Consider the following 23678-nt stretch of genomic DNA (forward strand, 5'->3'; position numbering starts at 1 on the left):
GTGTCTTCACCATCCCCTCCAACCATCCCCTCTCTGAGGCAGAACTTCCTGTCATCAGTAAGGACCCCAACTTCGTAGGGTACACCTGCCCTAAATCTCCTACCCCACTACTATTCAGGGCCCTAAGCAGTCCTTCCAGGAGAGGTGCACTTCACCTGTGAGTCTGTTGGAGTCATAAACAGTACTGTGTCTGGTGCTCCTGGTGTGGCCTCCTGTATATTGGTGAGACTCGATGTAGAATGGGAGACTGCTTCACTGAGCACCTATGCTCTGTCTACAGGAAAAAGTGGGATCTCCCAGTACCCACCCATTTTAATTCCGCTTCCCATTCCCATTCTGATATGTCTATCCACTGTCGTGATGAAGTCACACTTAGGTTGGAGGAACAATACTGTTTGGGTAGCCTCCAACCTGATGGCATGAACATCAATTTCTCTAACTTCCGGTAATGTCCCCTCTCCTTCACCACTCCCCATCCCCTTTTTCCTCTCTCAGCTTACCTTCTTGCCCACCCATCACCTCCCTCTGGTGCCCCTCACTTATTTTCTTTCTTCCATGGCCTTCTGTCACTTTCACCTACCAGCTTCATCCCTCTCCCTTCAGGTTTCACCTTTCATCTTGTGTTTCTCTCCCCGCCTCCCCCCCCCTTTTAAATCTACTCCTCGGCTTTTTTTTTTCTCCAGTCCTGCCAAAGGGTTTTGGCCCAAAGTGCTGGGATTTCCAGCATCTGCAGATTTTCTCTTGTTTGTACTCTGTATCGGTCTTCAATCCAGTCTAATATTGAAAGAGGAGATAATTAAGATATTGGATGCATTAAGAATTGATAAGATAGAGGTGTGTGACAAGTTGGTTGAAAAAGTAGGAAAGTCATTTGGACTGGATAGGATGCATCTTAGATTCTGATGGAAGTATGAGAGGCATTGATCATAATGTCTCTTTTCTCTTTGGAATGAGAGTCATAACAGAGGAGTGGAGAGTGGTGAGTGTTATTCCCTCATTCAAAACAGAACATAAGGATAAGCCCTGCAAGTACAGCCTAAGATTTTAATGACAGTGATAGGAAACATCTTAGAAATTTTGATCTGGGATATGATTAAGAATCACCTGAAGGAGAATGGATTAAACGAAGCAAGTCAGAATAAATTTGTTTATGGGAAATTGCTAGAATTGTGTTGATGATGTGATGAATCAGAATCAGGTTTATTATCACTGGCATGTGTTGTGAAATTTGTTAACTTAGCAGCAGCAGTTCAATGCAATACATGATCTAGCAGAGAGAGAGAGAGAGAGAGAGAGAGAGAGAGAGAGAGAGAAAATAATATATAAAATAAAACATAATAATAAATAAACAAGTAAATCAATTACTTATATTGAATAGATTATTTTAAAATGTGCAAAAACAGAAATATTGTATATTAAAAAAGTGAGGTGGTGTCCAAAGCTTCAACGTCCATTCAGGAATCGGATGGCAGACGGGAAGAAGCTGTTCCTGAATCACTGAGTGTGTGTCTTCAGGTTTCAGTACCTCCTACCTGATGGTAACAGTGAGAAAAGGGCATGCCCTGGGTGCTGGAGGTCTTTAATAATGGACGCTGCCTTTCTGAGACACCACTCACTGAAGATTTCCTGGGTACTTTATAGGCCAGTGCCAAGATGGAGCTGACTAGATTTACAATCTTCTGCAGCTTCTTTCGGTCCTGTGCAGTAGCCCCTCCGTACCAGACAGTGATGCAGCCTGTCAGAATGCTCTCCACGGTATAACTATAGAAGTTTTTGAGTGTATTTGTTGACATGCCAAATCGCTTCAAACTCCTAATAAAGTATAGCCGCTGTCTTGCCTTCTTTATAACTACATCAATATGTTGGGACCAGGTTAGATCCTCGGAGATCTTGACACCTAGGAACATGAAGCTGCTCACTTTCTCCACGCCTGATCCCTCTGTGAGGATTGGTATGTGTTCCTTCATCTTACCCTTCCTGAAGTCCACAATCAGCTCTTTCGTCTTGCTGACATTGAGTGCCAGGTTGTTGCTGTAGCACCATTCCACTAGTTGGCATATCTCACTCCTGTACGCCCTCTCGTCACCACCTGAGATTCTACCAACAATGGTTGTATTGTCAGCAAATTTGTAGATGGTATTTGAGCTATGCCTAGCCACACAGTCATGTGTACATAGAGAGTAGAGCAGTGGGCTAAGCACATACCCCTGAGGTGCGCCAGTATTGATCGTCAGCAAAGAGGATATGTTATCACCAATCTGCAAAGACTGTGGTTTTCTGGTTAGGAAGTCGAGGATCCAATTACAGAGCGAGGTACAGAGGCCCAGATTCTGCAACTTCTCAATCAGGATTGTGGGAATAATGGTTTTAAATGCTGAGCTATAGTCAATAAACAGCATCCTAATGTAGGTGTTTGTGCTGCCTTAATGGAGATGATGGAGCATTACAGTTGATGAGATGTATATGGAGTTCCAGATAGCTTTCAATAAGGTGCTACATAACAGCCTTATTGTAGTGTCCAGGAGTTACATACACAGAAACATGTCCAGACATTTTTGCCTGTCTACAGTTATCCCACACACTAAATCCATATCCTTCTATGCCTTCACTATTTAACTTACTGTCTGTTATGACACTGGCATTTAGAACAGCTAAGAAGGTTCTCCATTGCTGGTGGTGTTCAGGGCTTCCTTCATCAAGCTAGTAGTTTCCTCTCACTTTTCACTACTTGTTTTGTGCAATTTTTTGCCCAGTGACAGCAGCATGTGTGCACAGAATTTTTAAGTGGAAATAAACCTGAAGCTATCCCAAGGATAATAAAACACCGAGTCCACTTTGTTGATCATTATTTAAAAGAAATAAAATAATACACGTCAAAGGGTATTTTTCTCCTGTACAATACATCAGCATGTAATAATGTCAATCTTTTCGTAAGTTATTAAAGTTGATTGAAATGGTCAAACAAAACATATAAAATTACAAAGTTAGTTGACAAAATATCTAGATCATTGCATATGGCACAGATTTTGTAGCTTAATTACATAAGAGATATAATGTATGTGACTTGCTTGCTAAATGATGCTTTCATAAGTCAAGTTTCCAAATATCACTCCACTTCTTCCCACTTACAAATTCTCCAGTGACTTTTGCATCGCGACAATACACGCAGGTTTCTGAATTGTACTTAAATATCTCTTGTAGCTGCACCTTCCTGAGCTCATGAGCTTTTGGTGTAGCAGTTTCTACTGTTTCATTAAGCCTTTCTGCTTCAAATGAATTAGCAGCTCTTTTGCTCTTCACCTCTTTACTTCTTTAAGATTCGACATAGCGGATCAATAATTTCTTCAATAGTATAAAGAAGCCAGTTCTAAAATCTGCAAACAAATTATTGCAAACTCCTTGTTGTCAACACTGTCTGCACCAGAAACCAGAAAAGGAAATGTGATTGTGTACAATTCTGAAATATACTTAACATGCCAATGAGGTGAAGGGTCACAACCTTTAGTGCGCAGTTTAAATTCCTTTGTGCACTAGTAGCACATGATATGTACGCATACACACCTTAGAGGAATCATTGCTCTCCTCTTCCTTCTACCATCATACAAGTGTTGCACAGATGTGTTAGTTCTGTCTCAGTCCTGCTCACCCGACCTGGAACATCTAGTGGTCAAGTGTCGTCCAGTTTATCTCTTGCGGGAGCTTGCCACCTTCATCCTGGTACCAGTGTACATTCCAACCCTAGCCAACATCAGGCAGGTACTGGAGGAACTGAACCCTGTGATTAGCAGTCATGACACACTGCACCCTAATGCTTTCCCAATCATTGTGGGAGATTTCAACCAGGCCAGCTTGAGGAAATCTCTAACCAACTACCACCAACATACCACCTGTAGAACCATTAGAGTGACCACTGTTACACCACCACCAAGAATGCTTACCGTGCCATCTCATGCCTGCACTTTGGCAAGTTGGGTCACCTGGCTGTACTTCTACTCCTAGCGCACAGGTAGATGCTGAGAACCACAGCACTAGCAATGAGGACCATGAAGACCAGGGGAGTTGGAGAAGCTCTACAGGACTGCTTTGAATCAGTGGACTGCACAATATTCGGGGATTCATCTTCCAATCTGCATGAATATGCCACAGTTGTCACTGACTTCATCAAGACTTGTGTGGACGAGGGTGAGCCTTCAGGAACATACAGGGCATACCCAAACCAAAAGCCGTGGATGAACCATAAGATTTGCAGTCTGCTGAGCGCTGGATCTGTGAAGCTCAAGACCTGCAATCCAGAACTATACAAGATGTCTAGGTATGAACTAAGAAAGGCCACTTTAAGAGCAAATCAACAATTCTGATTTAAGTTAGAGGCAGAAATGGATGTAGGCCAGCTTTGGCAGGAACTGCTGGTCATTACTTCCTACAAGGCAAAACCCAGAATTATGAATGGCTGTGATGCTTCCCTCCCAAATAAGCTCAACACCTTTTATGCACACTTTAAAAGGAGAGTGAACCCTTCTTAAGGTGTCAGCCCCTGATGTCTGGAAAACCTGTGCTATCCAATAGGCATTAGTGTTTAAGGATATCATCAATCTCTCACTGCTGCAGTCACAAGTTCCCACCTGCTTTGAAAGACCATTAATCATACCAGTACCCAAGAAGAGCAGTGGGTGCTGCCTCAATAACTATTGCCCAGTGGCACTCACATCTACATGACTAAGTGAGGTTGGTCATAGCCAGAACCAACTCCTGCCTAAGTAAGAACCTTGACCCACTGCAATTTGCCTATTGCCACAAGAGGTCTGCAGCAGATGCAATCTCACTGGCTCTCCACTCAGTCTTGGGTCACCTTGACAACAGTTATAACTACGTCATACAGCTGTTTATTGATTACAACTCAGCGTTCATATCCTCAATTCACAATCATATCCTCAGTTCTATTCAACAAGCTCAAAAACCCTGGGCATCCGTACCTCCCTCAGCCACTGGATCCTTGACGTCCTCACCATGTGACCACAGTTGGTGCGGTTCAGAAATAATGTCTTCCTCATTGACAATAAACACCTGCGCACATCAAGGATGCATGCTTATCCCACCGCTTTACTCTTTCTAGGCACATCGTCTATGAACTGCTGTTGGCAGAATCTCAGATGGTGACTAAGTGTACAAGAGTGAGATGGGTCAGCTGATTGAGAGGTGTCACAACAACGTGCACTCAACATCAGTAAGACCAAGGAATTTATTGTGGACTTCAGGAAGGAGAAGTTGAAGGACATACACCAGTCCTCATTGAGGGATCAGCAGAGGAAAGGGACAGCAGTTTCAAGCTCCTGATTTTCAATGTCTCTGAAGGTCTAGTCTCTGATTACAAAGAAGGCACAATAGTGGCTATACTTCATTAGGAGTATCAGGAGATTTGGTATGTCACTAGAGGCTACAGATGTACCATAGAGAGCATTCTAACTGGCATCACCATCTGGAATGGAGGAGTTACAGAAGGTTGCAAACTCAGCCAGCTCCACAATTGGTACTAGCCTGCCCAGCATTGAGGACATCAAAATGCGATACCTCGAAAAGGCAGCAGCTATCATTAGGGACCCCCACCATCCAGGACAAGCCCACTTCTCATTGCTTCCATCAGGGAGGAGGTACAGGAGCCTGAAGACCCACACTCACTGTTTTAGGAGCAGCTCCTTTTGCTCTGCCATCAGATTTCAGAATGGACAATGAACCAGTCCATGAACACTAACTAACTCATTATTTCTTTTGCTGTCTTTTAGCACTAATTACTTAGTTTAATAGTATATATATATATATTGTAATTTAGTTTTTTATGTATTGCACTGTACTGCTGCCGTAGAACAACAAATTTCACTATTTCACAACATATGCCAGTGATAGTAAACCTGATTCTGAAATTCCAGGATAATTGTTTTATATTCGTAATGGGGTTGAACAGGCTGAAGGATTTCCTGTTCCATACATGACATGGGATTGTTAATACTCACCCTGAAACACCTGACAGAATCCAGGTTCCTTGTCTGACCCAAAGATAGAAACTTGAATGAAGTAACTTGTTCTTAGAACAGAATGCATGCAGCTTTCCACTGGGAACGTATAGAACAGGAATTTGAAGAGAATGGAAATTGTGAAAGGGTAATTTTATTAGAAAATTAACTTTTCCTGTTAGAACTTCCTAATTTTAACCAGTCATTACATTTGGAGCATTAGGCAGCTTATCTCAGATCTAATTAGGTGGTCATATGAAACTGATTACACAGATTACTGTCAGCTGATGCAGAGTTTATGATCCTGGTATAAATCCACATGGGTTCTGTCAACACAGGGATTTTCCATGGAGTGCCAAAGTCTCAGTTACAAGAGATTTATGCAGAGGAAGAGGAGATACTTGTATTTAAAAATCATGCTCAAATTAATACTAATAAAATAATGATATAATTCCTACCTATGCTTCACAGTTGAAGTTACAAAGATTTGAATAATTCATTTCAAAGGACTAAATTAATACAAAGCACAAATAAAAAGGCCAGAAGTAGGAGGTTCCTTGGACCACTGGTACGCCATTCCTATGCTGTGCGAATGCTAAAGGAGACTTCATATAGAGTCAAGGAATCATAAAGTAATAGCACACTGATCTAGGCCCTTCAGCCCAACAAGTCCATGCTGACCACCCATTTAGTCCCAATTTCCTGCATAGAAATATATAAAACCTACAGCACAATCTAGGCCCTTTGGCCCACAATGCTGTGCTGAACACATCCTTACTTTAGAAATTACCTAGGGTTACCCATAGCCCTCAATTTTTCTGAGCTCCATGTACTTATCCAGGAGTCTCTTAAAAAAACCCTATCATATCCGCCTCCATCACTGTCATAGGCACCCCATTCCAAGCACTCACCACTCTCTGCGTAAAAATTTGAACCCTGACATCTCCTCTGTACCAATTTCCAAGCACCTTAAAACTGTACCCTCTTCTGCTAGCCATTCTAGGAAAAAGCCTCTGACTATCCACACAATCAATGCCTCTCATCATCTTATACACCTCTATCAGGTCACCTCTCATCCACCGTCGCTCCAAGGCGAAAGGGCCATGTTCACTCAACCTATTTTCATAAGGCATGCTCCCCAACCCAGGCAACATCCCTGTAAATCTCCTCTACACCATTTCTATGGTTTCTACATCTTTCCTATGGTGAGGCGACCAGAACTGAGCACAGTATTCCAACTGGGGTCTGACCTGGGTCCTATAGAGCTGCAACATTACCTCTCGGCTCCTAAACTCAATCCCACAATTGATGGCCAATGCACCATATGCTTTCTTAACCACAGAGTCAATCTGTGCAGAAGCATTGAGTGTCCTATGGACTCAGACCCAAAGATCCCTCTGACCCTCCACATTGCCTGAGTCTTACCATTAATACTATATTGTGCCATCATATTTGACCTACAAAAATAAACCACTTCACACTTATCTGGGTTGAACTCCATCTGCCACTTGTCAGCCCAGTTTTGCATCCTGTCAAGGTCCTGCTGTAACCTCTGACAGCCCTCCACACTATTCACAACACCCCCAACTTTAGTGTCATCAGCAAATTTATTAAACCATCCCTCCACTTCATCATCCATGTCATTTATAAAAATCACAAAGAGAAGGGGACCCCGAACAGATTCCTGAGTCGCACCACTGGTCACTGACATCCATGACAAATATGACCTATCTGCAACCACTCCTTGCTTTCTGGATTCACAAAGCAATGTTCCCTTGGATCCCATGCCTCCTTATTTTCTCAATTAAGCCTTGCATGGGGTACCTTGTCAAATGCCTTGCTAAAATCCATATACACTACATCTACCGCTCTACCTTCATCAATGTGTTTAGTCACATCCTCAAAAATTTCAGTCAGGCTCGTAAGGCACTACCAGCCTTTGACAAAGTCTGCTGACTATTCCTAATCATATTATGCCTCTCCAAATGTTCATAAATCCTGTCTCAGGATCTTCTCCATCAACATACCAACCACTGAAGTAAGACTCACTTGTCTACAATTTCCTGAGCTATCTCGACTCCCTTTCTTTTATAATGGAACAAAATCTGCAACCCTCCAGTCCTCTGGAAACTTTCCCGTCCCCTTTGATGATGCAAAGATCATCGCCAGAGGCTCAGCAATCTCCTCCCTCGCCTCCCACAGTAGCCTGGGCTATATCTTCTCCAGTCCCGGTGACTTATCCAACTTGATGCTTTCCAAAAGCTCCAGCACATCCTCTTCCTTAATATCTACATGCTCAAGTTTTTCAGTCCACTGCAAGTCATCCCTGCAATCGCCAAGATCCTTTTCCATAGTGAACACTCAAGCAAAGTATTTCCTCCAGTTCCATAAACACATTTCCACTGTCACACCTGATTGGTCCTATTCTCTCACATCTTATCCTCTTGCTCTTCACATACTTGTAGATTGCCTTAGGGTTTTACTTAATCCTGTCTGCCAAGGCTTTCTCATGGCTCCTTCTGGCTCTCCTAATTTCTTTCTTAAGCTCCTTCCTGCTAGCCTTATAACCTTCTAGATCTCTATCATTACCTAGTTTTTTGAACCTTTTGTAAGCTCCTCTTTGCTTCTTGACTAGATTTACAACAACCTTTGTACACCATAGTTCCAGTACCCTACCATCCTTTCCCTGTCTCATTGAAATGTACCTATGCAGAACTCCACGCAAATATCCCCTGAACATTTGCCACATTTCTTCCGTACATTTCCATGAGAACATCTGTTCCGAATTTATGCTTCCAAGTTCCTGCCTGATAGCCTCATATTTCCCTGTACTCCAATTAAACGCTTTCCTAACTTGTCTGTTCCTATCCATCTCCAATACTATGGTAAAGGAGATGGAATTGTGATCACTAAAGGAGATAGAATCGTGATCCCTTGGCCATTCATTTGGCCAAATCCCTCGATTTCCACCCCTCTATGTATCTATTGAAGTGCTTCTTAATGATACTATTATATCTGCCTCAACAACTTCTACTGGCAGCTGGTTCTATATACTCACCACCCTCTGTGTGAAAGCATTGCCCCTTTTAAATCTTTCCTTTTGCCCTAAACCTATGCCCAGGGAAATGACTAATGGAATTCTGCCTCTCATAATAATAAACACTTTCATAAGATTTCTCCTCATTCTCCCATGTTCCATGGAATTAGGGGATCCATTTGATAGTAAAGCAGGTTACAGTGAATTGCAAAGTGAGCTTGATCAGTTAGGGAGATGAGCAGAGGAATGGCAGACAGATTTCATTTAGGTAAGTGTGAGGTAATGCATTTTCAACATTCAAAGCAGGGTAGGACCTATACAATGAGTGGCATGACACTGATAGGTCTTGTTGAAGAGAGGGGCCTGGGAATACAACTGAACAGTTCAGATGTAGATAGGGTGGTGAAGAAGGCACTTCACACCCTGGCCTTCAGTCTGGGCATTGAACTTAGGGGCTGGGACATTATTTTGCAGTTATACAAGTTGCTGGTGAGACCACACTTGGAGCAGTGTGCACAGTTTTGGTCACTCGGTTGTATATAGGGAGAGATTGGCCATGAATCTTAATTCCTTGGAGTACAGGAGAATGAGAGATGACCTTACGGGATTTATAAAATCATAAGAGGTATGAAAAAGGTGGCTCCTTTCTCTAGTGTTGAGAATCCAAAACTAGAGAACCCAGATACAAGATAAGAACGCAGAGATTTAAAAGGGACCTGAGACCCCTTATCTACACAGAGGGCAGTGAGTACTTGGAATGACCTGCTCGAGGAAATGGAGGGTATAATTGCAACATTTAAGAAGCTTGGCTTGTACATTGAAGGTAAGGGCACGGAGGTTTATGGGGCAAACATGGGCAACTGAAACTAATATGGAGATGCTGTGTTTGCGTAGAACAGTTCATCTGAAGAGCCTGTTTCCGTGCTTTATTACTCTACAAATCTAATAAAACCTATCCTGGCCAACCTCTCCTATAACTCTTGGCCACATCCCCATAAATCTTCTCTGTACTCTTTCCAGTTTAATTATATCTTCCCTTTAACAAGGTGACCAAAACTATACACGAGTGGCCTCACTAGTCTTGTACAACTGAAACATAATGTCTTTTCTTCTAAACTTAAGTGTCCTGTCTGATGAAAACCAGCATGCTAACTGTCTTTTTCATCACTTTGTCTACCTGTGACACTGTTTTCAATGGATTGTTCACTTGTACTTCCATGTTCAGGGGACTTTTATCTTCAGGTCGCTATGTCAGACTAAAGTCTGAATGCAGTATATTACAAGACAGGACAAAGTGAGAACAGGCGTGTGTGCATTCTGGGTGCTAGCAGATATAGCAAGTGATATATGATGCACAAAAGGCATTTATTGGCAGTGTTTTATGTTCACTGGCAAGAATCCAATGCCAGTGTAGATAGCAAATTAATCACACATCCTTTCTGCTACTAATAAATAGGCAACCTCTTCCCTCTGGGAGAAGGTTCAGGAGCTTGAAGATTCGTACGGCCAGATTTGGGAACAGCTTCCTTCCAACTGTGATAAGACTGCTGAACAGATCCTGACCCGGACCTAGGCCGTACCTTTCAAATATCCGGACCTAACTTGCACTATCTTACTTTCCCTTTTCTATTCTCTAATTATGATCTGTAATTTAAAATTTTTATTATATTTACTTGGATTTGTACTTCAGGGAGCACGAAGCGCAGAATCAAATATTGCTGTGATGATTGTACGCTCTAGTATCAATTGTTTGGTGACAAAGTAAAGAACATACCCCAAATAGACATTGTACCTAGTGCAATAAAATGTGTGAATGCAAAAAAAAAATAAACAAATTAATTAAAGCTGTCTCCTAACAGCCTCAAGAATATCCAGTGGAAGCAGTATGGGAATAAGGGGATGGAATCCATACAAATTGGACAGCAACCAGGAAAGATATTTGCATTGATGGGTTGTAGTCAGAGGGGCAGAAGAAGGAAGTGAATGTGGAAATGGGTACAGAATTGATCATTGAGAAGCAATCGTTTATCTTGATGTTGCTAACACACCTTAGTCGGCAACATATATGTGCATTCAGGGTAAAACGTCCTACAGAAATCTATTTCTTGCAACTTATTTGAAATGCTGGTTGAGCAAAACCTTTGTCAACATAAAGTAAATATTAAGGTGAAGGAATATAAAGTATTGAGGAATATCAATCAATAAATACTCTATATCATCATATCCATGGGTGGTCATGAGATTTTTAGAAGGTATCATTGTGCTTCTTCTAAAAATACTATATTAGTGAGTTGCACCATTGGCTCCATACAATGCATTTAAGGACATAAGCAAGAAAAGACCAAGGATATCACACTGAGCTGAACACAATGGTATGAGCTTTCAACCAAGACAGGGAACTGCTGAAGATACATCCCGCAGAGCACCATCAATAAGCCTTTGTTAACTAATGTACATAAAAGCATTCAATCAATATCTGGTATGGTCCATCCGATGCCTGAAGAGGACTTGATGCATTGCAGATATGACCTTACTGTGATTCTGAGTACATAATTCATGCACACATTTTAGGATATGAATCAAATTTGTAACAGTGAAGGCAAACATGCTCAATGAATCATACTGACAAAATATACAGAGGGATCAAGAGGGTGAGTAGGCGATGGAGAGTACCTGTACTTCCTGGACTGAGGCATACTTCATAATAAGAAGTGTAAATAAATCAACCTTGTGTAAAAATCCATTGGAGTAAAGCTGGTAAAGGCACCAGAAAAAAGTAGACAAACCTTGTATTTTTGATAACTTATTCATTCTAACAGCTTAGACTATTTTTGATGAAAGGACATTGATCTAGCGGAGGTCAAATTAAATCTTGCATATTGATTAACTCTGTACAGATCCACCAGCCCCATTGCAGTATAACATGTTCTGCTGACATTGAATATATAACATATAACATTTGAAATATAATATAGTTAAGCTATAACTATTTAAACTATAACATTAAATATGTAAATTATAATTCAAGATGCATTGATTTATTTATATAAATATCATTATAATTAGAAATAATTTAGATCATTTATAGTTTTATTATAAATAGGTATCTTTCCAGCTATCAAATCATTTAATCTCTTAAAAAACAGAAACATTTCCAAATCTTGTTTTGACGGTGGAGAATGTTTGCGTTGACAGTTATTACATAGCAGTTCAGTAATAAGGGTCAGAGACATCTGTGATCTTTTGCTTTAGGACAAGTTCCTCCCACTTAGAAAGCTGATGTACAAAATCACGACGTGGGCGAATGGTTCCTTTGCATTTATGTACATGCGCCCAGACGACCTGAGGGGGATGAACATTGAGGTACACGTAAATCATCTCCAAATGCTGCTTTCAAAAAGATACAAATAAAATACTATCTATTTTTCATAAAATAATTAAGGAAGCTGTGATTGGTGCAATATTCCTCTTTGCGAACATGGTAAGGTTTAGTTGAGATTTCAGGGGTGGGCAAGAGTGGAGAATGCAGCAATGTATGCAACTGCCTCCTTTCCAGACCTTTTGCTGATTATTATTTAGAAATATTTATTTGAATTCTAATCTTACTTTAGTTACCAATTAAAATAACCAATTCTTCAGGCTGGATCAGTTCTGCTTGATTCCAGACTTCTGCAAAGAGCTCTGATGCCAATGTTAACTTAGACCTGTGGGAACTCAACTAGAAGTGAGGTGGACACAATTGCAAGTAATCACTGTGAACTAGTTGTTGTCAAGCTAAACAAAATAGGTTATCAAGGTTCATTGGTCTCATTAAGTACCTTAGTCATTTAAAGATTTGGGGATTATAAATGTAAAGAAGAAAGAAAATAGAAATCCACTCTCAACCTACAGAAAGAAGAAGAAATTTCTACTCCCTGCATTGGGATAGTGGAAAAGAAAAACAAGATTCCATTTAAAGAGCACTCAGAGCATTGTCACAGAGTAAATATTTCTCATGAATGTTTCCAAAATAAAAAGCAGAATTCCACTTAAGCATAGAAATATGATGTTTCTGGTTTCCTATTCTATTACTAATTCAGTCCATTTCACTGCTGGCCAGAAATGTTGGGTTCAATAATGATCTTATATTCACATTGACCAATATCAGTGAAAGGAAAATATTTCCAATGATGCAGTCCATCAGAGTAGCATCAATAGTGATGGAAAATTAACGAACTGCAGATGCCAGAAATCTGAAATAACACCATAACTACTGGAAGATCAATATTCCTTCATCAAAATTGAATGGAAACACATGATTAGTCTTATTTCTATTTTTATCTTTTTTAGATAATCAGCAAATGTTTATTTTTCTGCTCTCATCAGATGACAGCAATAAAAATGTTAATTCAGATAACCAAACAGTTGTTCTGTGATTCTGCAGTATTGAGCACAGGTTCTAACACAACAATATTTTTTCACATAATTGTCTCATTTACCTTTAGTGGAAGTTTCTGAGAATGAATGAGGTAGGCCATCACTGTAATACAACATCGGCTTATACCCAGAGTGGAGACGATGCAAACAGCACCTTTATCCAAGTGTTCATCTGTGTGCAAGAAAGTAATGGAGCGTGATTCCGGAACCCCTCAAAGTCAGGTGTTAAATAACAGCATAGATTTCTTAACTATAAATGATCAAAACAATTGCTGTAAAGTTTAAAAAATATTAACACACATTATCAATTAGGAGTGTACCTGGACTGTAGATCCTGAAATCACTTATTGACATTGCAGAACATCTAGAAACCCAATGGGATCTAGAGATGAAATGTGAAATGCAATGCTGTACTTTGTGGTATCAGCTGAGATGGAGCAAGTGATGCATTGGATGCTTCTGCTTCCTTTAGCTTAATGGGATGCACAAGATTTGTACAGGCCAGTATGGAAAGGAAGATGTTTAACGTTGGTATAGTTCCCAAGAGCTGTGTTTTAATTACAAAGCAGCCATTGTAGGCAGTGACCGGTATTAGGCATATTACATCAATGCTTTTGATGACATTAATAGGAGCGTCCACATCACCAAAAGCATGCCTCTACAGGAGCCTCTGTTGAACTTTAACGAAGTCTGTGATTGAGCTCTGCCTGTAAAGGTTGGGTTTAGTAGCATTGGAGAAAGAGTGATGTCACATTTGTGAATATGTTTAAACATACTGAAATTGGTATGTCATTCAGATTAATGATTATTAATAGGCAGGCGGGTCTAAATCGAGTACACTCTTTCTTTGGAGTAATACTTAATTAAATTAGTACCTCACTAATTATTAAGTGTGAATAGCTGCCACACTTTAATCAATGTTTGAATTTTCTACACCCAAGCCATGATTGCTTTACCTACTTTTTGATTTAGGAAATGGGTAACATTTTATACCCTAGCCCCAATCACTCTCACTCTGCAGAGCACAACATTGGCACAAAAAGCCATAAACTGATAAATTGCCTCAGTGGAACTTATTGGCCTAAAAACAAATTGATTGTCCATAATGCAAAGCAAATGGTGCAAATCTAAAATGGAAACAGGAACTTCAGTACATACTTGGTGGGTTAGGCAGCTCTACAAAGAAAGAGCAAAATACAGGTCATGATAAAAGTCACAGATTGAAACACTAACTTGAGATGCTGCAGGACCTAATGAGTAATTTTTCAGCATTTTTTTTTATTGCATCTTCCCGAATGTTACTTATTATTTTTCATGATACACAGAGTGCAGAGCTCACCGTTGATCAAAAGAATAAACGTGGATTTAAGTTAAAGGGTACAAACTATTTTTTGCATTACACACAGCCTTAGCAAGCAGCAAAAGAAATTCACCATTAACAGGGCTACTAATTAAACTTACCAAGAAAGTTACAAATCAATGGAAAGTGGATGAAGAAATCAGTTGTATCGGAAGAAGAAATGTGTAAAACTGTAATATTTTGATCTTCTGCAAAGCTAAAGAAAGATAAAGAAAGTGAAACAGCCGTTTTTTGTTGTGAATTGTGAAACACACACAAACACACACACAGAATTATCTATATACATGCACAGGAAGTAGTATATTCTGTTCCAAAAACAATTCTAATTAATTGGATCATGGCTGTAATTAATTACATCATTGGATGCACGGATAAAGCAACATATGTTTATACTTATGAAGGCTACACAAAATACTTAGCTCAAAATACTTTTAATTTAAAAAATCTATAGATATATCATTAGAAGTGCATTGTTAGTTCTGTGGAATCAAATCTATTCTTGTCCTGGGAGTAAATATCAATATCATGGCTAAGAAAGGGTGTACTCTTGGTGTTCATCTGTTCCTTGATATTCTCATTCAGACTTCTGTTAGTCATATTGACAAACTTATTACAATGCTAAAGGCCATTTAACCCATTGAGCCCATACTAGCTCCCTGTAAGGCAGACTAATCAGTCCAATTTTTATCTTCTTCCCCTGTGGCTGTTCAAGTTCCTGTTTTGATTCTTTCAACATTTAATTACTTGAGGTGTGGGAAAAAACCAAAGCACCTGAGAAACCCACTTAGTCACAGGAAGAACCGTCATACTCCGTGCAAACAGCACCTGGTGCCAGTATTAATCTTGGGGCCATGGATCTATGAGGCAACAGCAGCAACATGCAACCTTTAACACTGAAGACTATTCAGCCCATCAGGTCCTTGCCAGTCTTCAGCAGTTGAATGGTATCATTCTATTATCTCACTCCTTACTTCCTGGTAGCCCTCTAACACATTCCCATCAATTCTCTTTTGATTTTATTTTGCCCCTAATCATTCTGCAGTAATTTAAAGTCAACAAATAAGTTACCAGCTCAGCTCAAAGATGTGGAATAAATCAAAGTAACCAGCAGATACCCATGTAATGATGGTACAGTAACATCCTGAGCTATGACGTTTGTCTTTGTGATGGTCAAATTAAACTCCATTAGATAGCACATTGTCTGCTGGAGGAGTTCAATGTTATGTCGCATACAGGGTAATTCTCTGATGAGGATCTGGCACACTAGTACCTTCAATCTCCGGTATACAAGGATGAAGTGATTTCTGTAGACTGTCATGTGTAAGTAGTGGATGAGCTGAAGGTTCATGAGTTCAAAACTACTGCAAGGTTGCTACATTTCAATCCGCATCATTGCATCTTTGTCTCAGTTTCTTTTCACAGTGGCAATTTATCCACAGTAAATTTATCCTCATTCATTTCATATCGTTATCATAGACTTCCCATATGTCAGCCTCAGAGTGTGAACATCTTCAAAAAAAAAATAAAGAATACCTTTCAATTACTCACAATATCTCTTTATCATGACAGAGGTTGACATATGCCTTGATCTTCAAATCTTTCCGAATTTGTGCGTTACAGGATTGTTTGTAGTCACTCATGTAAAGTTTGGCTGGCAAAATTTCAACTGGATATGGTTCAAAGGCATCCAGCTCCTGTGGGCAAGAGAACTGTCATGTGCTAATAAATTGATCTTGCAAGGAAATAGCAGAACTGTTGGCTTTTCTTAGCACTTGCTAGGATTAGGGATTTCCCGCATGAGAGTGACATCTCCCATGGGTCTGTGAACATAAAGTCATAAATTTACTGACCACTTCTTTATGAAGCATGATTGTTACTTGCTGGCCACAAATCCAAGTCAGCACATGACAAACTAGTTAGACCTGGTGGAATCAGTTGAATGTGTAGGTTGGTGTGGTGGAATCTACAATAGCAGACAGAGCTCTTGACCACATCACATCTATCTCCCACACCTCAGTTCACACCCATCTCCTCCTGGACAAAGCAGGACAGAGATCCCCTTAACCTTCTGCCCCACTACTTCCCACATTTAACAGATTGTCCTTTGCAATTTCTGCCTGTTCCAAAAAGATTCCGTCACCATTCTCCCCACCCTTCCCCTCCACTTTCAGCATTTCAAAGGAATTGCTCCCTTTTCTACTGTCTGTTCCACTTTTTCGTCACCATATTACTGCACCTACCCATGCAACTGCAAAAGATACGGATCTGACCCTCCCACCATCCAGGTGGGACAACACTAGTGGAAGCATTGACTTACGTGCACTTTCTCCAACCCAGTGAACTACATTGTGTCCATAACGTGGTCTCTTCTAAACTGGAGAAACTAAGTTTAGATTGGGTGATTATGGACCACATACATTCTGTCCTTGATGCAATTCTGGGCTATTTGCCATCTTAATGATTTTTCCCACACCCATTCTAGCTGATCTGTCTACAGCTTCCTGTATGGTAATAAAAAGGCCCAATGTAAGCATAAGCAACATCTCATCCCACAGAGGGGCATGTTGTAGCTTTCCAGATATAAATCCTCCAACTTAAGATATCTCACTTTCTCTATCTGTATCCAGGATTGTCAGTTCTGTGATGCTGACTCTTGGTTGTATCTCTTTATTAGCATAGCCAGGCCAACTGGACATATTCTTCAGCTCTGCATTTCACTATCTTTCCTTGTTTGTATTCTGAGTCTCTTACCACTCCCATTAATTCACCAAACAGAATGATGACTACAAACTATCTCCCAATTTGGAGTCACCCCATAAGAGATATTCCCCTCCCTACCTTCTCTGTAACTTAAAATTAACTTGTTTTCTCTTTTACTAGGTTCTTTGTTTCTCTTTCTAGGGCTGAGCATTTCCAGCATTTTTTTTTGTTTTGGTTTGAAATTTTAATACATAGACACTTTCTGCAGGTATACCGGCTAATGACCCCAAAGTCTTTACTAGCTCCCACATGTTATAACACATTACATATCTTGCCATTTCTAACAAATCTTGCTTTATGTATTCAATTAGCTCAAGTTTCTATGTATCTAATAATTAATTTTTAAACCAGCTTATCTACCAAAGGTTAATTTATCTATCTTTATAATTCTTTCCATAATTTGTAAACTTAGTCCATAAAACATTAATTTTTATGATGCATTAGATAGAATTTTAAATATTTACAACCTTCAATGTATGTACATGCATATTGAAGGCACACAACACCTTCTACCCCTCTATTATATCTAGGCTGATTAATTTCTCAGCAAAAACAGTGGTTATGATGACTTCCATGTAGATTTACTCTCACAGAGTTACACAGCACAGAAACAAGCCCTTCAGCCCAACTCCTCCATGCCAATCAAGGAGACTTCCTGACCTGGTCCAATATGCCTGCATGTGACCCATATCCCTCTAAACCTCTTCTATGTACTTGACTAAATAGCTTCTAAATGTTGTAATTGTATCCACCTCTACCACTTTCCCTGGCACTCACTCCATTCAGGTATACTCACCACCCTCTGCGTGCAAAACTTGCCCCTCAGGTTCCCTCTGAATCTTTCCCTTCTCACATTAAACCCATGTCCTCTAGTTTTAGACTCCCCTACATGGGAAAAATAGACTATCACATTCTACTTTATCCATTTTCCTCATGATTTTTAAAAATCTCTATAAAGTCTGCCTTAGCCTTCTTTGCTCCAGGAAAAACTGCCCCAGCCTATCCAGTCTCTCCTTATAACTTAAGCCCTCCCATCAAAACTACAACCATACAAATTTTTCCTGCATCCTCTCCAACTTAATCACATCTTTGCTTTAGAATAAAGATCAAACTGCACAAAATATTCCAAGTGTGATCTCACCAACAACTTCCACAGTTGCAACAGTCTTGTCCCAGCTGTTGTATTCAATGCCCTGTCCAGTAAGGGTAAACCCAAACCCTTTCCTTATCACCTTGTCTACCTCAATTGCCACTTTCAGGGAACTATGAACTTGTACCCCTAGGTCTCTGTTCTACGATACTCACCAGTACTCCATCATTTGCTGATTAATCCTGTCCTACTTTAACTTCCCAAAGTGCATCACTTCACACTTCCCTGAGATAAATTCCATCTTCCATTCCTTAGTCCACTTTTGTAGTTATTCTTGATCCGTTGCAATCTCAGACAACCTTTTTCACTGTCCACCACACCAATTTTAATGTCATTGTAATCTTACTAATCATGCCATCCACATTCTCATCTAAATTGTTCATATATCTAACAAACAATAAATACCCTTTACCAATCCCTGTGGCACACCACTAGTCAGTCCTCTAATCTGAAGAACAATCCTTCACTACCACCTCCGACTCATTCCAGCAAGCCAATTTTGTGTCTAGTTGGCGAGTTCAACCTGGATTCCATGTGATGTCATTCTCCCAATCAGTCTACAGTCTGGGACCTTGTCAGAAAAACATGCTAAGGCCCCTGTAAGCAACATCTACTGCTCTGCCATCATCGGTTCCTTGGTTTCCTTTTCAACGAACTCAGTCAAATTCATGACACATGAATTCCCATGCACAAAACCATGTAGACGATTCCTAATCAGCCCTTGCCCTTCCAAATGCAGATGGATCATGTCTCTCTAAATCCTCTCCAAGAGCTTTACCACTTCTGATATAAAGTTCATTAGCCTGTAGTTCCTGGCTTGCCCTTATACCTTTTCTTAAATAAAGTTAATATCCATTAGTGGGTATGGAAGGGCACTGTGATCATTAGCCATTGCTCCTCTTAAAAAATGATATATTTATACAAAAATTACAAAGCATAGATGTGATCTGTACTTTTGAAAACTGGATTTACCATTTTCGGGAAGGCCAAATGGCTCAAAATCATCTAGTTGTTCAACATTCCAACTCCAAACAACCTACTGAGCTTACCTGTGGCATGTAAAATATTTTCTGTGTCCTAAAGAACGGATAACAAGCAGAAAAATACTCATATCCACCATTCAGGATTCTGATTGGCTGTTGGCTAACAACTTCTACTAGCTTTGCATATTGGATTGCAGGACCTAGAAATGACAAACATAAAGATAGTGACATAAACATTTAAACAAAGAGTATGGGTTATCATAAAACTTTAATATAAAATAATTATTATAATCCTAAGCAAGGGATGGAATGACAGGTTGGAAATTCAAAGATAAGGACTCTATAACATGGGAGGTAATCTTTAAAGAAAAGCATCAGGATCTCTCTTAGAGATCAGTCTGAAGGCCAGGATCAGTGGAAGGAAGTTATGTTCCACAAATAGAGCTGGATCAGTTTCAAGATGTCGGTTATTTATATGAAGAATGTATGGGGAATCCAATCTAAGAACAGAAAATAAACTAGTAGTCTGAAATTCAGATGTCAGCTTTTGTCAGCTCTAACAAGTGTTATAAAGTCATATATGTTTCCCTGAATCTATTCTCATCTCCCTTGATTTATAGCATCTTAGGTGAAGAGAATAAATGCAAGATTCATAGACCATAAGATATAGGAGCAGAAATAGCCATTTGGCCCACTGAGTCTGCTCTATGGCTGATCCATTTCCCTTCCAGCCCCAATATCCTGCCTTCTCCCCATTTCCCTTTCACCCCCAATATCCTGCCTTCTTCCCATAATACTTGCAGCTATGATGTTGTGGCCATTACAGAGACTTGGATGGTGCAGGGGCAGGAATGGCTACTTCAAGTGTCAGGCTTTAGCTGTTTCACAAAGGATAGGGAGGGAGGCAAAAGAGGTGGGGGCATGGCACTGTTGATCAGAGATAGTGTCACGGCTGCAGAAAAGGAGGAAGTCATGGAGGGATTGTCTATGGAGTCTCTGTGGGTGGAAGTTAGGAATATGAAGGGGTCAATAACTCTACTAGGTGTTTTTTATAGACCACCCAATAGTAACAGAGACACCAAGAAGCAGATAGGGAGACAGATTCTGGAAAGAAGTAATAATAACGGGGTTATTGTGGTGGGAGATTTATATTTCCCAAATATTGATTGGCATCTCCCTAGAGTGAGGGGTTTAGATAGGGTAGAGTTTGTTAGGTGTGTTCAGCAATGTTTCTTGAATCAATATGTAGATAAACCTACAAGAGAAGAGACTGTACTTGATCTGGTATTGGGAAATGAACTTGGTCAGGTGTCAGGTCTCTCAGTGGGAGAGCATTTTGGAGATAGTGATCACAATTCTATCTCCTTTACTATAGCATTCCATAGCATAGGGATAGGAACAGACAAGTTAGGGAAATGTTTAATTGGAATAAGGAGAAATATGAGGCTATCAGGCAGGAACTTGGAAGCATAAATTGGAAACAGATGTTCTCAGGGAAACGTACTGAAGAAATGTGGCAAATGTTCAGGGGATATTTGTGTGGGGTTCTGAGTAGGTAAGTTCCAATGAGACATGGAAAGGACGGTAGGGTACAAGATCCGTGGTGTACAAAGGCTACTGTAAATCTAGTCAAGAAGAAGAGCTCATGAAAGGTTCAAAAAACTAGGTAATGATAGGAATCTAGAAGGTTATAAGGCTATCAGGAAGAAGCTTAAGAAATAAATTAGGAGAGCCAGAAGGGGCCATGAGAAGGCATTGGCCGACAGGATTAAGGAAAACCCCAAGGCATTCTACAAGTATGTGAACAGCAAGAGGATAAAATGTGAGAGAATAGGACCAATCAGGTGTGACAGTGGAAATGTGTGTATGGAACTGGAGGAAATAGCAGAGGTACTTAATGAATACTTTGCTTGAGTATTCACTATGGAAAAGGATCTTGGCGATTGTAGGGATGACTTGCAGTGGACTGAAAAGCTTGAGTATGTAGATATTAAGAAGAGGATGTGCTGGAGCTTTTGGAAAGCATCAAGTTGGATAAGTCACTGGAACCAAATGGGATGTACCCCAGGCTACTCTGGGAAGCAAGGGAGGAGATTGCTGAGCCCCTGGCAGTGATCTTTGCATCATCAATGAGGACAGGAGAGGTTCTAGAGGACTGGAGGGTTGCAGATGTTGTTCCCTTATTCAAGAAAGGAAATAGAGATTGCTCAGGAAATTATAGGCCAGTGAGTCTTACTTCAGTGGTTGGTAAGTTGATGGAGAAGATCCTGAGAGGCAAGATTTATGAACATTTGGAGAGGCATAATAGCCAGGAATAGCCAGCATGGCTTTGTCAAAGGCAGGTCGTGCCTTATGAGCCTGATTGAATTTTGGGGATGTGACTAAACACATTGATGAAGGAAGAACAGTAGATGTAGTGTACATGGACTTTAGCAAGGCATTTGATAAGGTACCCCATGCAAGGCCTATTGAGAAAGTAAGGGGGCATGGGATCCAAGGGGACATTGCTTTGTGGATCCAGAACTGGCTTGCCCACAAACAGCAAAGTGTGGTTGTAGATGGGTCATATTCTGCATGGAGGTCAGTAACCAGTGGTGTGCCTCAGGGATCTGTTCTGGGACCGCTACTCTTCGTGATTTTTATAAATGACATGGATGAGAAAGTGCAGGGATGGGTTAGTAAATTTGCCAGTGACACAAAGGTTGGGTGTGTTGTGGATAGTGTGGAGGGCTGTCAGAGGTTACAATGGGACATTGATAGGATGCAAAACTGGGCTGAGAAGTGGAAGATGGAGTTCAACCCAGATAAGTGTAAAGTGGTTCATTTTGGTAGGTCAAATATGATGGCAGAATATACAGTCGGCCCTCCTTATCCACTGGGGATTGGTTCCGGGAGCCCCCCCCCCCCCCCCCACGGATACCAAAATTCATGGATGCTCAAGTCCCTTATTCAACCTGTCTCAATACGGTGGATCTTAGGACCCAGTGGAACTCCAGACCTTATTTAACGTGTCTCAGTGCAGTGGACATTAGGACCCAGAATCCGTAGTGTTTCTGTTCATGAAAATAATCACGATCGCGATTGAAAATAAAGTGGAAATAATAAAGTGATCAGAAAGAGGTGAAACGCCATCGGTCATTGGAAAAGCATTAGGCTACGTCGGTCAATGAACAGAGCAATTTTAACGTTAAAGTGAGAAAGGCTCTGCCCCGATGAAAGCTACATTACTAAGGAATGCAGTGGTTTAATTATTGAGTTTTGGGGTTTTGGATTTTTGATCCTCACATCAACCCGGCACGGTGGAGAGTGCACTCGATAGCGGTCTGTCACTGGATCGAATTCGGGAAGAAGTTCCTAAGCCCAGCGCTGAAACATACGTTCTTAAGTGTTTTATATGCATAGAAAGGTAAAATATATACTATATACTAAGACAAACATTTGACTAACTGACGCTAAATAATACCGGATGTACCTGTTCCGACTTACTGAGTAAGAGAACTTATGATTTTTTTCGATCCCGATCCACGATAACCCACGCACATCCCCCCATATACTTTAAATCATTTCTAGATTACTTATAATACCTAATACAATGTAAATGCATTGTAAAATAGCTGTTATACTGCATTGCTTAGGGAATAATGACAAGGAAAAAAAAGTCTGTACATGCTCGAACAACAAGTGCTGGAAGAGCACTTCCAGGTTTTCGCGATTCGCGGTTGGTTGAACTCGCGCATGCAGAATTCGCGGATAAGGAGGGCCGACTATAGTATTAATGGCAGTGTGGAGGATCAGAGGGATCCTGGGGTCCAAGTCCATAGGACACTCAAAGCTACTGTGCAGGTTGACTCTGTGGTTAAGAAAGCATATGGTGCATTGGCCTTCATCAATCGTGGGATTGAGTTTAAGAGCCGAGAGGTAATGTTGCCAAAGAAAGGACGTGGAAACCATAGAAAGGGTGCAG

At 40.5% G+C, this 23678-nt stretch overlaps 1 protein-coding gene across 3 annotated transcripts in view; it reads right to left on the bottom strand.

Annotated features, from left to right (window-relative positions):
• Positions 1–5951: 5951 nt before the first annotated feature.
• Positions 5952–23678, bottom strand: part of styxl1 (serine/threonine/tyrosine interacting-like 1) — a 38292-nt gene continuing 20565 nt past the window's right edge. For 2 of the 3 annotated variants that reach the window (XM_059972970.1, XM_059972972.1), the window contains 5 exons: positions 19781–19914; positions 16370–16530; positions 14923–15017; positions 13524–13633; positions 5952–12387 (listed from right to left, as the gene is read on the bottom strand). In XM_059972970.1, coding sequence (XP_059828953.1) covers positions 12256–12387; positions 13524–13633; positions 14923–15017; positions 16370–16530; positions 19781–19914 — 632 coding nt within the window. In that variant the 3' untranslated portion in view covers positions 5952–12255. The remainder of the gene's footprint in view (positions 12388–13523; positions 13634–14922; positions 15018–16369; positions 16531–19780; positions 19915–23678) is intronic. The other variant, XM_059972971.1, reaches the window with a different exon arrangement.

Source organism: Hypanus sabinus, chromosome 6 (genome assembly GCF_030144855.1).
Source record: "Hypanus sabinus isolate sHypSab1 chromosome 6, sHypSab1.hap1, whole genome shotgun sequence".
Lineage (NCBI taxonomy): Eukaryota > Metazoa > Chordata > Chondrichthyes > Myliobatiformes > Dasyatidae > Hypanus > Hypanus sabinus.